At 37.8% G+C, this 14,480-nt stretch overlaps 4 protein-coding genes across 4 annotated transcripts; 1 reads left to right on the top strand and 3 right to left on the bottom strand.

Annotated features, from left to right (window-relative positions):
* Positions 1–336: 336 nt before the first annotated feature.
* Positions 337–3,937, bottom strand: LOC103333843 (NPL4-like protein A). The gene is made up of 2 exons (XM_008236747.2): positions 2,555–3,937; positions 337–905 (listed from the first exon to the last, which is right to left on the bottom strand). Exons 1-2 carry the CDS (start codon positions 3,536–3,538, stop codon positions 651–653), a joined length of 1,239 nt encoding a protein of 412 aa, XP_008234969.2. The 5' UTR covers positions 3,539–3,937; the 3' UTR covers positions 337–650.
* A 490-nt stretch (positions 3,938–4,427) lies between these two features.
* On the bottom strand, positions 4,428–6,243 carry LOC103333845 (peroxidase 3-like). Its single transcript, XM_008236748.2, has 4 exons — positions 5,917–6,243; positions 5,576–5,767; positions 5,306–5,471; positions 4,428–5,046 (listed from the first exon to the last, which is right to left on the bottom strand). The coding sequence occupies exons 1-4, from the start codon at positions 6,121–6,123 to the stop codon at positions 4,637–4,639; spliced, it is 975 nt and encodes a 324-aa protein (XP_008234970.1). The 5' UTR covers positions 6,124–6,243; the 3' UTR covers positions 4,428–4,636.
* A 2,705-nt stretch (positions 6,244–8,948) lies between these two features.
* On the top strand, positions 8,949–11,278 carry LOC103333846 (rho GTPase-activating protein 2-like). The gene is made up of 4 exons (XM_008236749.2): positions 8,949–9,448; positions 9,776–9,896; positions 10,016–10,366; positions 10,451–11,278. Exons 1-4 carry the CDS (start codon positions 9,126–9,128, stop codon positions 10,943–10,945), a joined length of 1,290 nt encoding a protein of 429 aa, XP_008234971.2. The 5' UTR covers positions 8,949–9,125; the 3' UTR covers positions 10,946–11,278.
* Positions 11,279–11,951: 673 nt separating this feature from the next.
* Positions 11,952–12,767, bottom strand: LOC103333847 (myelin transcription factor-like protein). Its single transcript, XM_008236750.2, has one exon. The coding sequence runs from the start codon at positions 12,670–12,672 to the stop codon at positions 12,169–12,171; it is 504 nt and encodes a 167-aa protein (XP_008234972.2). The 5' UTR covers positions 12,673–12,767; the 3' UTR covers positions 11,952–12,168.
* Positions 12,768–14,480: the final 1,713 nt, after the last annotated feature.

The raw sequence follows: 14,480 nt of genomic DNA, 5'->3' as shown, positions 1-14,480 counted from the left end.
GCCGGCCAATGTTCTTCTATGCGGACAAAATTCACGGGAATAAACTTATTCCCTCCTTAAATCGAAAATTATAACTCGAATCAACTTAACTAAACTCATGTCTATAAACAAAATTATAATCTCTTTTTAATAACGGGCTTATATCAGCACATGTTGTTGCTCATTTTACCATTCCCTTACACAGAATATGTTGGACTGTCAGTTTCGTAAAGTCCATCTTTGCGATGAAATTTAATTTAAGCACAAAGACGTTAAGACCATCGGAAGACCATTTGCATTTTGCAGTGAAATTTAAGCACAAGACTAATCAGAGACCTTCGCGTCCATCGATCATGATTTGCAAGATGAACATGAATTCATAAATTTAAAATTATAATACATCGACAATCACACAAGCCTCGTTCTGGCAAGCATAAATATCCAGACCATCTGATGCAATAATATGCTTGAATTTTTTAGTACACAAAGTGCCTGAGAAATGACATGTTAAACTACTCAAGCGGCAAAGCAAACTTTTTGCGTGATGCATGGCATAAGACACCAACAGGGATTGTTGCATAGGAGGTAATCACAATAAAGGATCATTGCTTGGCCACACTCGTCTGAGATCTTAGAATGTATCGGTTTCCAAAAGGGCACGCAAAGCAGCATCAAGAAGCATTGGCCATCGACTCGATTAATAACTGGTAGCCTTCTGGTATGGGTGACTCTGTATGGACACACTCTGCCAAAGCAGGAATATCTGCAGCTACGTCTAAAAACCTGGCCAGCAAGAGCATCAAATGAAAATCTGAAATTCGCTTCACAAATGGAAGACTCTTAGCACGATCCAGATGATTTTTCAGAGCCTTCAACGTCACTGGGGTGTTACGGTTCTCAATAGGAAAAGATGATGAAAGTGGGCCCTGCATTGTGATACAAATTCATGTGAGAACAACAGTTGATTCTTCTTTACAATAAGAAACCCAAGTAGATGAAGTTGCAGAATAGTTTAATATAATGCAGAACACAGTAACTAGGTAAACTTGTGCAGCAAAGTGATTTGTAAATCATTCCCAAGACATATATGTATGTATACATTGGACCATAAGGAAAAACATATAATTTGTAAATCATTCCCAACGGATATCTCACTGATTACTGGACGATCAAGTTAGATGTTGTCTCCCAACAGTAAATGTCACATGCAACAAGCTTTCCCAGATAATGAGTATAATCCATGCATCCCTACACTCCCGTCACTTTAATACCTTCAACCTAGTCAACCCATAATACTTGTGGGACTAGCAATCAGAGGCCTCACTAGGTATTTCCATAACTTCGCACCAAATAAAAATTGGATATCAGACAATACATCATGCTAACGAACCCTAGTTGAGTGAATCTTGTAAGGTCACTATTAGAGCCCTTTCCAAGATCAACCACTCGTAGAGTAAACCCCAGTGAATCTTAGCAATTAAGAAATGAACTTTTCCTTTCAAAGATCAACCACTTGAAGTGGATTTAACTCCTCTGAGCTCTAAGATGTTCAATATTGCTCTACCAATTAAAACAAATCTTATAACTCCAGTGACAAGCTAGAAAGCCACAAAACCCCATATGGTTTTGCAGGGAATCCAAAACCAAATCAAACTACTGAAATCACAAATTGGAGCCAAGAAAAGGCAAATGTTGATATGAAAATATAAATAAATAAAAAACCAAAAAGAACAACTTTAAACTATTCAACTTGCAAACATTCAAATTACCCACATTATCAATTAACACCACACACCCTCAACCATCCGGTCAACTGGCTTAAGCTTCAGTGTCAACGGTATCTGGAATTTGAAAAATAAGCATGGTGGTCTAATTCTTGGTAATTAATGGTTCAGAACTAAAGCTAATCTAAAACCATCAGCTATTGAAATAAAAATAGTCCATTGTAGGTATAACCATGTATACCTCAGAACCTTAAGAGCACAACAGTAACTAGGAAAGGGAATCGTCTCACACACACACACACACACACACACAACAGCACCAAAATTTTCTCACACATCCAGTCTTAAACATCTATTGAACAGCACGCAATTCAAAACCAGATAAAGCTGTTGATATAACCTGAATAAACAAGGAATCAGGCTAAGCAACAGCCTTCATTACAACATGATTTTAACCATGATTACCATGTCTCTTTATTGCCTACAGCACTAGACTGCTCAGATTGTGACAAGTGTCACAATCTCAGCGAGTTGGTTAAGTTGAATATTACTTAGATATATTGTTAACAGAGAATATAAATGGTCATCTGAACTCTCTGTAAAGATTCATCTGAGCTTTTGATCAATAACATTGAGTCTTCTTCGTTCATATTCTTTCATGCTTAACATTTCTAAACAGTTCATTTCCTATGTCACAACAATAGGGTGTTCTACAAATCGACCAGGAACGTGATTGCTAGGGGCAAAAAGTAACATTGATCAGCAAGATAAAACAACAATCTAAATAAATAATGCAATTCAATTCGTTCAAGTAAAACAAGAGAAAATAAAAATAGTGAACTTAAGCATACCTGGTGATCGAAGATCTTTACCACCACCAAGAAAAAATCATTGTCCACTTCCCTAGTATCCTTCACCCCAACAACAACATCCTTCTTCATCTTGGACAACTTTGGATCATGACCCTCTTCAATCTCAGTCTCGAACCACCCTTCTTTAAACAATCTAATACACATATCACTCATCTGAAAAGCCTCAAAATGCACATCAGCACCGCCATCCTCATTCACCTCCAATTTAACCATGGCAGTCACCCACTCCTTCAAGCCACTCTCCGCGTGAAACTCCGAGGCCTGAAGAACCTCCCTATTCGACAAAGTATAGTCTTTTTTGTCCTGGCTCACCGTCTGGGTGAATATAAAACCGACCCGTCTCATTCCCAACCCCATTGCAATAGCCTCCACCGACTTTTCCTCATCTGGGTCTCTGAAAAACACCAAATTCGCCTCAGTCCCCTGTTGGGGAGGCTCGTATATGAAATCCACCTCCACCTTTCCCTCCTCCGACACCGTACCGTACATGAATCCACCGCGCTTCACCGCGAAAGCGAGCGTGTCGTTGACGTAATGCTGGAAGGCATTGGCGCAATCGCGATCAAAGGAGACGAGCTCGCTGTGCGGGTTTTCTTGGCGGGTGACTTTCATCTGCTTGGCGATGAGATCGTCCATGGTCATCTTGCGACCGAAAGAGCCTGCCGGGTGGAAGGTGGGGCCGGCGACGGTGCGCTCGCCGTCGTAGGCGAGGTAGACGATGGAGCCATGGGAGAGATTGAGGGCCGAGAGAGAAGTGTTGGGATTTGCCATGTCGGTGAATCGGGAGATGTCGTCATGGGTCTTGGCCAAGAGGAGGTTTTGGTTGGTGGAGATGGTCTGGTTCTGGAAAGGGATTCGGAGCTGGGTTTGGATTAGGGCTTTGAGTTGGGAGACAGTGGTGTGTTGTGGGTTATCTACAGTGACTCGTTCCAGACCGTCTCTGCTGCGAACTCTAAGCATCATCTTTGGGATTTGGCGAATTACTGTTGATTTTGGCTGAGAGTGAGAGAGAGGTGATATAATAATATTCAATAGTTGAAGGAAAGGTTTGGCTTTGTGGTTTTATTAATAAGGATTGAGAAGTCGGTGCTTGGAAGGGAATTGATATTGAAAAATGATTCCTGAAGAGTGTGGACTTGGGAAAGGAAGGAAGAAAGAAAAGTTAGGGAATTTACAAAAACTTGGGGAAGGGGAAAGAGGAAAAGAATAATAGTACTGTTGGAAACTGGAAGGGGAAGAGTTGATGTTGAGTGGGAGACGGATGTGGTGTTGTGCGAGGATCGGAGAAGGAATACTACTGGTAAATGAGGAAGAGTACTTCTTCTTTGGGTCGGTATGTGATCGGGCTTATCCAATTGATTTGGGCTTTTTTCTTATTTTTGGATTAGGAGTTTATGCACCATCGGAACCTTAAAACCCCCCAAAGTTTTGATAGTGCATTTTGGTAGAGTCATTCTATAGTGAGGAACTTATATACGGCCCTTAAATGAGGTTTTATTTTTTAACCGTTGGATTAAATTGGTTAGTCTGATCCAACAGTTAAGAGATAAGACCTCACTTAAAGGCCATATGTAACGCCCTCACTATATAATTCTTGCATCTTGGTGTCCCTTGGCAATGTTAGTGTTAATCCGGTTCATAAGTTCATATAAGATTTTTATTTTATTTTTTGAGATAAAAGTTCTTACAAGATTAATGTTGGTGATATAATAAAAGTGTTGCAAAATGTGAATTAGGCCAATTGACCAAGATATATATGACCTCTCTCTTGCACCCGAGTTTGATTTCCCACTCTATGGTATCACAAGGAAATGAAAGACTAGATGAGGATCCATACTAGTGCTAAGCAATATGGAAGAAGAGAGAATAAATAAATAATACTGAAAACATCCCTCCGATGTATTACAAGTTGACAACAATAATACTGAACAGAGGCTATAGATAGAGCCACATTGCTAATTTACTAGGAACACAAATACTGAAGGACATATTGAAACAAGCCCACAAGCTAGCTAGCTAGGCTATACTTTATTCATGGCAAACACCCAATAATTTGATTGATTAATTGGAATTCACAGCCCAACATTTGCTCCTAATCTCACCGGACGTGCCTGTGAGGACCTCAATGGCTCCCATCCTCACCATTGATTGAGCAAACTCTGTGAAGAACTTGTCATTGTCACCCAATTCCTGGACGATATTGGCGGCACCCTTGTTTGTTAAAAGGGCTGCATCAGATTGGAAAAGTCCCTTGTGCTGCTTGAGGGTGGCATAGTAGCCAGTGTCAAATTTTAAAGAGCTCCCAGGGTCCATTTCCACAGTGGTTGTAGTGTCGTTGAGGCTTGGGCATTTAGTCTTGAGGAATGCAGCATAGGTTGCATTCAGAGAAGGGTCTTGGTCACCCTTTCCAGTGAAGTTGTAGAGCCTGTTGCTAAAGGTGGGGCAGTGCCCTACTCCAATTGTGTGTGAACCTACACAATAATAATACTTATATATTATATATAAGATTAAGATTGGCCATTTATGTTTGCTTTTAATTAATTACTAGTTTGTTATCGACTATAGTGTATGCAGGTGTGGATTAGGTCAATTGGCTAAGACAGTGTGCATATCTCCTTGGACCCGAGTTCGATCTCACTCCCCATACATTAACTAGAGTACTTTAGAATATCGTTTTGACAAAATAATGAAAAAATAATTAATTATCATCGTCTCTGGGGTACACCATACCTGATAAAACCACAAGGTCATGTACTGTAAGATTCTTGCTGGCAAAGCGCTGTTTGAGTTGGGTGAAATTGAAGGCAGGTGGGGGAATGTTGATCAAGGCCTCTCTAGTTCGTGAAATTGTGCCGTCTCTTCTACCCGTGAGCACTTTCCACAACGATCTTTTGAACTGTATATATCAAAAGTTATACAACACATGAGTGCAATGCTGCAGCATATATATATACATATGAATTGTAATTTTAGGCTTTGCTTTGCTTAAGAATGTCTTACTTGGAATGAAACAGAGTCTCTGGCAGCCAAAGCCAAGATGTCAGCACAAGATACAATTCCTGGACACTTGTTCTCTACGTTTTCTTTGATATCATCAATAACATTAAAACCTGCCAAAGATAAGTTTGGAGCTGCGTCCTTCTCTGCCGTGTTGTTTGCTGTCGAATTCAACAAAACTGAGCCATCACAACCCTGCAAATATTTCACATGCATTCTTCAACAGGGTTAGACGAATATGTATATCATAAGCAATATGAACATGAACAATATATAAGCATTGAAATGTTGCATGTCATGAAACCATGCATATATATCTATGTATAGCTTCAGTTGAGGCTTACCCTGACGAAACAGTCATGGAAATGCATTCTCAAGAGCTTTGCTGGCAAGTTGGGGTTACTGGAGACATGGTTCCAGGTGACATTTCTGACAATCTCCTCTGCTGAAGGACACGTGCTCCGGTAGAAATTCTTCCTCAGCTGGCCTCCTTGGCAGGCCCCTAGAAGGCCACAAACTACAAAGGCCACTAACAGAATATTGACATTCATTTTAAACGTTAACTCCTGTTGAATTTCGTTGATGAACCTCACTTTCCCTAATTAATTATCTAATCTACTAACTTGTTTCTCTAAGCTCTCCAATCTACAATGCATTGTACAAAACCAAATTCTTCCTTTTATAGGAGGAGAGTCTGTATGGCATCCCAAGTGGGGAAACAAAACGCATCTTCTTATTATTTTATGGGTTTCGTCAATAATTGATACCCTATAAGTATTGTTAGCCTCCACAATAATATATGATAATTATGTTCATCACTCTATAATTGCTAATGCAGATTTGATGCCGTGAAAGTGGTCTAGATAAACTTAACAACATTGTGTTTTGTTTTTTCTTTCATTTTTTTGGTATTAAAATTTCGTGTCGGTGTCCCTAATATGACGGGATGGGACATCAAAGGACGAACGTGGTTTAGCAGAAACATACATCGGGTTCAGTGTTTACTTTTTCTTTTTTCCTCGTTGACTTGATTAGAGATTTTTTAAAAAAGGATTGTTGACATTGTGGACATAAAACATGATTAGTTGTTGTAAACGTGTCCCGCTACTGATTAGCCAAGACATGATTAATGAATAATATCCGTCAGTCTACATGATTGGATGATACATTATACCATTATAAGAAAATTTGTCTCATAAGTTTTTTGATACGAATTTGTCTCATAAGTTGATGAACTGGAATTCTGGAAAGTTTGCTAAATTAGCTAACCCTATGATTACAGATTATTCATTAATTTTTAATTAGTCTAAGCTCTTTCGTCAACCACAGTGATCCATATGAAATGTTTATGATAAATTTGAGTTGGATTCAAATTCAATCAATAGAACCCACCAGCCAGGAAACCAGTTCTAGAGCAACGACATTAGATATTATTCATTAATTTGTTTAGTAAGTAAGGTTCTTTATAACCATTTCATTAACAAAAGATGGCAAGGTCAATGGTCATTGGCTGTCATTAACCATGGCAGTCTGCCACACCATGGTCACTTGGCAATGGCATGGTTACAATGCTACGCGTCTAAGGACTGTCATGCTAAATTTCTTTTTATAGATGTGTTATAAAACTTTTTGATGAAGAATTCGAATTCGAGTGTAACGGGCGAATATGATATTCTTACTAGTTAACATGATATGCATGTGTAATAGAAGTGTCTTTTGATATTCTTACTAGTTAACATGATATGCATGTGTAATAGAAGTGTCTTTTTGTTAAGCTAGGAGCTAAGTGAGTTTTTTGGAGCTTTAATTTTCTAGATTTTCAAGTGAAATTTGATAAATTCTGAAAGGGAAACAAAAGAAAAGGAAAAACACAAAAAACAAGAACTTGTAAGCAGAAGATATAGTCTGCAGGCATTTTCTATATTGACATGTACAAGGCTCCAAAAACAGTGAACATAGAATCCAATGAAATGAAAGTACCACCACCACTGATTGAGCTCTCAACTCAAATGACAAATGTTCAAAACCAGGATCTTCTTGGGTCCCCAGTCTTGTAGACAAAATGACAAATATTTTTTGGAAAAAGAAAGAATAATATAATATAATTGGGAAAAAAGAAACAAAATTTTAACCCATCTTTCTTCACGAGAATGGCAGTGGCATAAAAAGACCCTCACTGTTGGACACATGAAAGTTGTCCTTATTGGCGGGCCCGTCCTTGTTTCTCAACGGTCCGATCTTCAAATTCAAATTGTTTGTTTCCGCTTCTTTCTTTTAGCCAGAAAAATAAAAGAATTGTTTTGTTTTCCAAATTCCAATGTCCGATGATGACCCAAGGATTTCTTGGGAAATGACATTATGGACCCATCTCATTAATAACAATATTTCTTTAGAGTATCTCCAACTGATATGTTAAAAGTGTCACATAAACATTTAATAGCTAGAAATAATATTTCACATCACTCCAACCGATATATCAAAGTTGATGTGGAATGAAGGTTGGAGGTTGAGATGTTATTTTTGACATTCCAAAAGTAAGATGTCAAATGAATATTTTATTATTTATTCTTTTCTTTTCTTTTTAATTAAAAATAAATCCGTACTAAAATGTAATAAAATAATAATTTAATTTGACATATCGGATGGACTATAAAAGTGTGTAAGATGTCAAATTGCAACGTCAGCCGTCAAATTTAAATTTAATATTTGGTATTTGACATATCCCTTGGAAATACTCTCTTAGAGCATCTCAAATCAATGTGTCAAACGTGCCATATAGACATTTAACAACTAGAAATAATATCTCACATCACTCCAACCGACATGTCAAAGTGATGTGGAATGAAGACTGAAGGTTGAGATGTTATTTTTGACATCCCAAAAGCAAGATGTCAAATGAACATTGTATTATTTTTTCTTTTCTTTTCTTTTTAATTACAAATGAATCAACACTAAAATATAATAATTTAATAATTTAATTTAACATATCGGGTAGAATGTAAAGTTGTATAAAATGTTAAATTATCACATCAGCCATCAAATTTAAATTTGATGTTTGGTATTTGACATCTCCCTTAAAGATGCTCTTAGTAAATAAATGATATTAACCACGAGTTAATTAAAGGGCAATTATTTCACTCATATTTTATCCACTTACACTCCATTTTTAGTTATAAAAAGGAGTGTAAGTAGATAAAATAAGAGAAAAATGAGTGGGAAAATCACCACTCTAATTAAATTGATAAAGAAGATTTGACTAACCAATCCAAAAGCACCAAACGAAAGCGGTATAGTGGCACTATTGTTATTACTATCCAGTTGGAGGTCAAATTACTAAAGTCTGGAGATAAAGTGGAATTTGAAACGAGTGGCCGTTTGAACTTTGGAAACAAGTTGGAACTTCAAAAACCTCACATACTTTTACACTGAGATTTAACCTCTCTCTGTTCACTCCCAACACTCAGAGAGAGTGACCGCTTCAGCATTTCAGACAGTCAAACTAGTAAGCTACAACAACAGAGCAGAACAGAGCAGAGAGAGAGGAGACAGAGAGATGACAGGGCTTGTAATGGTGACAAGGGGAGGTGGGTGTGGTGGTGGTAATGGGAAAGGAACTAAAGGAACTAACAAGAGCTCAGAGGAAGAGCAAAACCAGATTTCTCTGGTAGCCCTTCTCTTAGCTGCTGTAAGGAAATCCGTGGTGGCCTGCCGTGTTGAACGAGGTGAAGAAGTCATCTCCACCGTCCACAACATGGAGATCGGGTGGCCCACAAATGTCCAGCACGTTACCCATGTCACCTTTGATCGCTTCAACGGGTTTCTGGGTCTTCCTGTTGAGTTCGAGGTTGAGGTCCCTGGTCGAGTTCCCAGTGCTAGGTAACCAAAGCTCTTGTTTTTGTTTTCTGGGCACTCTTAGATTTATGAAATTTGATTTGGGTTGCGCTTAGAATGCTCGAATGGTGGTTCTTTAGGCTGCTTTTAAATCTTTGACAGTTAAAGTAAGTTGCTTGATGAGTGTGGATTTATGAGGGTGACCTGCATTTTGAGCTGATTTAGCTCTTAAGCTTCTGATTTGGGGTTTTAGCGTACAATTCTGTATTAGGAAAATCCCTATTGCCTACTTGTTTGGTTGCTGAGAAATTGTAGTTACAATTGAATCTTCAAAAAGGCATAGTCTAACTTGTAAATCATCTAATTTTATAGTGCAAGTGTGTTTGGCGTCTCAGCAGAGTCAATGCAGCTGTCTTTTGATTCAAAAGGGAACAGTGTCCCTATCATTCTCTTGCTACTGCAGGAGCGATTATACTCACAAGAAGGACTGAAGGTACGAAGTTTTGTGAGATAACAATACCATCTTTTGTTTGCATTTGTGAATTTCTCTTTCAGTTTACTTATTTTTTTCCTTATTAGTCTTCTTACTAGCCCCCTTTGGATGTTTTGCAGGCAGAAGGAATATTCCGTATCAACCCAGAGAACAGCCATGAAGAGCTTGTGAGAAGCCAATTGAATAGGGGGATTGTACCTGATGACATTGATGTCCATTGTCTGGCAGGCCTAATCAAAGCCTGGTTTCGAGAACTTCCTTCGGGAGTGCTAGATGGACTATCCCCTGAACAAGTTCTTCAATGTAACACAGAAGAGGAATCTGTTGAGCTTGTGAAGCAGTTAAAGCCAACTGAGACCGCGTTACTCAATTGGGCTATAAATCTGATGGCTGATGTTGTTGAGGAAGAAGAATTCAACAAAATGAATGCAAGAAATATCGCTATGGTTTTTGCTCCAAACATGACTCAGGTAATCTTTTTTGCCTGGTATTGATTGGTAAATGGTTAAAATTGATGGGTTAATTAATCCCTTTTGTAATTCTTTCCCTACCAGATGTCTGATCCTCTGACGGCTTTGATGCATGCGGTTCAAGTAATGAATTTGCTTAAGACCCTGATTATGAAAACACTGAGAGAACGGGAAGAGAATGATGAAACTGGTGGATATTCACCAATGTCATCTAGTTCATCTGATCATCAAACAGATGAAGACTTTGATAGTCAGCAAGAAATGGATACCAGATCTGAATTAGGGGGACCGGCATCAGACTTTGATGAAAATGGCCACTCCAGCTGCAGCAGTGAAGACGAAGATGAAGATGAAGTCCGGTCGCTAAGCGAGATAGAAGCATGCTTCTTAAGACATTTGGGTGAGAATAAAGCTGTCACAAATAGCTTGGATCAATCAACAGTGGAGTTGCATGGGGAGTCTCTAAGTCCCCAAAGTTGCCTGAGTACAAGTGATGGGGAAGACTCTGGGAAACGTATAAAGAGCTCTTCATCAGTATCATGTTCAAAAATGAATGAAATGGAGATGGTGGACAGATAAATGGAGCCTGGTTCACCTATACATTCGTTTGCATCAACTGGACCTGTCTGATGGGCATTTCTTCTCTGGAGATGGATTTAGTTTGCTTTCCAGTCATGTTTCTTCTGTATATTAATTATATGATGCTTGTGAGTTGATTTAGTTGAACCAAGCTTGGGAATGCTTGGTTGTGGTTGATTGTGACTTGTGAGCAAGTCGGGGTTCAGCTTTGGGCTGAACCTATGCTTGATTTGTAATAGAATAGGACCTCTAACTTTGACATTTCATTTCAAATGATTTGTAGTCATAAGTCTAGTCCTCATTTATGCTTGCTTATGATAATTCTTCTTGGTGCAATCATAGAAAGCCTGAGATTCTGCTTGTTATAATATATATGACTCGAATTCGAAGAAATTTAGTGAAGCGACCTGTTTGTATTCTAATTCTTACCTATTTATGAAAATTTAACATATTGTGTTGCAGAGGAGATTCCTATAGAGTATAAGAATATGTTAGCTTTTCTTATGAACGAGTTTTGTTGATCAACTGCTGTATCTACCACTAAACCTTAAACCATACTTTACTGTGAAGAAAGTGGAACTCAATCTCATCAAGAACCACTGCTTTTAGCTGCATGTTTCTTTTTGAAACCACTTTATTGGTCTAGTCACTCTAAAGACATGCATACATACCCCATAGAGAGATATCCATCAGAATCCAAAGCGCATTGCCAACAGTGTCACATAGTGCAGCACTAATGCCTACTCTTCTGTGTTCAATTTTCTAAGTTTAAATATGTTTGTCTGTGTGAATATATATATCCACATATATTTTGAGTGGAACAATTTCCTGGTTATAAACCAAGAGCTATTTGTGCTGATATAATTAACAATTCCCACCTCTCTCCCTAACAGTAATACCAGAAAGAAAGTTGGGTAATATTCCAGAACCTATAATTCTAAGTCTAATGCCAATCTAATACAACTGGAAAGAAATATATGATACATGGTGTGCAGATGGTGAAAAATGATGAGAACAATGATATGATCATATCTGAATCTGTTATATACAGTTTCTATATATCACTTAAAATACAGAACTGTTTAACACAAACCCCTTCTAATTTCCCAACCTGCCTTTTTTTAAAAAAAATACAGGCTTAATTTTTTCCCCCACCTCTTGAAGAAAAAGAGAAACAACCTGAAAATTGATGACTCAGGAAAAAAAGATGGAGCCAGCCAGTCTTATGATGCCAAGCAAGTTTCCCAGAATAGCCTGCTCTTCTCCACCTCATTCAACAACTCATACTCTTTGGTTGAATCAACAGAGACAGTTGATTTCAGCTGGTGCCCCATTAATGGCAATGGCATCCCAATATTATTATGTTCACCACCACCCCATCTTTGATTATAAACTGATGAACATTCTTCTTCTTCACCTTCTTCTTCCTCGTCCTCGTCGTCATCATCATCGCCATGACAATATGCTTGATCAACAGAATCACCCTGATCATCAATATCATGTAGCTCATCATCATCAGCATCAGGAATATCAGTTGAATCATAGCTACATGATTGAGCATCATCTTCAGCCATGGCTAAACTGGGATCAGGGTAATTCTGATCAGCCTCAGAATCACCACTGGCTTCAAAGAGCAAGAAAGAAGACAAATCCATAGCCTTAGGCATAGCATTCTTCTGCTTCTGCACGTCCATGTTTGCCTCCATAGGAAACCATGAACGAATCATTTCAAACACACAAAAATCAAATTCTCTTTTTAAGGCTGCAAAAAATAGGCAGGCCTAAATAAAGAGGAATAGTAAGAGACGTCGCAGGCAGGCTGTCTTGTTTGACACTTAAAAAGTCGTGGGGGCCTCCTCCTATATATCTTCCCCCGTCAGGTCAGTCTCCTCTCAAAATAATATTACTAAAATATCTGGATTGATCAAAATTATGGGCATGATAGAAAAATTATGGAAAAGGGAACCCGTTGAAATGGACATTTATTTATAATGAAACATGTGGCTGGGTCGCTGGCTTCTAGAAGGAAGGCAATACAATACAACGAATAAGCTAGCCTTGTAATGCTATAAATGGCAGATCGATCAAATCAACCTAATCTTCTAGAAGGAAAAAACACATAATGGTTTTACATGGATGGGCAAAACTTGTAGGGCAGTTCATATCTATCCCATCCCATGTGCTGCCACGTATCTGGCACATGGCTTTGCCTAATCTCAACTTGATTACTTGATTTACTTGCTTTGCTCCATGAGAATTTGTTGGCGCATGTTTATCTTGCATTTGCTTTTACTGTTTGTGCGGGCTACTGAAGCTTCCTTTTTTTTACCTTTCTACTAAAATATTTGTTATTATTAGTTCACACAGCAATCTCTCTCCCTCTCTCTCTCTCTCTCTCCCTCTCTCTCTTACAAAAAATAAAAGTCAGTCTCTTAAAAATATGGAATGAATGAATGAAATTGTTAGTCAAAAGTATACCTGTTACTAGACAGAGACTTGTCTAGCTAACAGTTATAAGTTGACAAAATATTCAAAACGACCGAAAGAAGAAGACTTGATATAAGTACAAAATATTGTGTCATTCAATGGAAAACTAGTTTAATAAAACTATGTACTAGATAACGTAAGTAATGTTTTTCTCAAAGTGTTTTATTTTTGCAGATTTCAGAAAAGAGGTTTAGTTTAAACTCTTCTAGTTAATTTGGATTTGGCCGGCGTGCTGCATGAATTTCAAGGAAAGTCGACCAAGAAAAAAAGTGTTTAGCCTCATAATTAGTAGTGATGACCAACACAACACTTCCAACACAACAAAAGTGTCAATCAAGATAAAGAAATAAATGTTCTCATGTTTAGCCACTAATTCTTGAAAAAGAAGAAGAAAAAGAATTGTTCAAACTTGTTCAAGAAAAGTACACACCCATTTTTTCTCCATTTTTTCTTCTTGCAAGAAAAGATTGTCCATATGCCGTACGGTTCAATACAATATCTTAGGGTAAACTACGGTAAACCCCCCAATCTATAGGATCATTTACGAGTTCATACCGATTTTGGGGACATTTATGAGTACATATTCAATGTCATGAAAACCTATAATTTGCCCCCTCGTTAGCCCAATTGTTAGTGAGTCTGTTAAATGTTGATGAGTCAAAAATAGGACTCATTTTTTTGATGATGTGGACAAAAAAATAATAAAAAATTATGTACATGTTAAAAATGATTTTTAAATCATTAAAAATGAATTTTAAAAATAAAAATCTCATCTCTCTTCTCTAACCCAGCCAACATTCAGCTCAAGCAAGCTCACAACAATGGCGGCAGCAACAACCCATCACCATTTCTGTTGCCCTCATATTTGCAAATTCAGATTTGGAACCCAACTTAAAACATCAATTACAACAACCCATCACCATTTTATCTACGAAATATAACACAATTCACATAACCAAAACCCATAAAATTTAAAGATTGAATTTTTTAAGAAAAAAATTGATTTGATAATCCTTAATCTCTAGAAAAAAATAAAAACAGATCTCCT

This window comes from Prunus mume, linkage group LG6 (genome assembly GCF_029339155.1).
Source record: "Prunus mume cultivar Tortuosa linkage group LG6, ASM2933915v1, whole genome shotgun sequence".
Lineage (NCBI taxonomy): Eukaryota > Viridiplantae > Streptophyta > Magnoliopsida > Rosales > Rosaceae > Prunus > Prunus mume.
The sequence above is the reverse complement of the archived record's forward strand: the minus strand, read 5'-3'. Positions and strand labels throughout refer to the sequence as shown.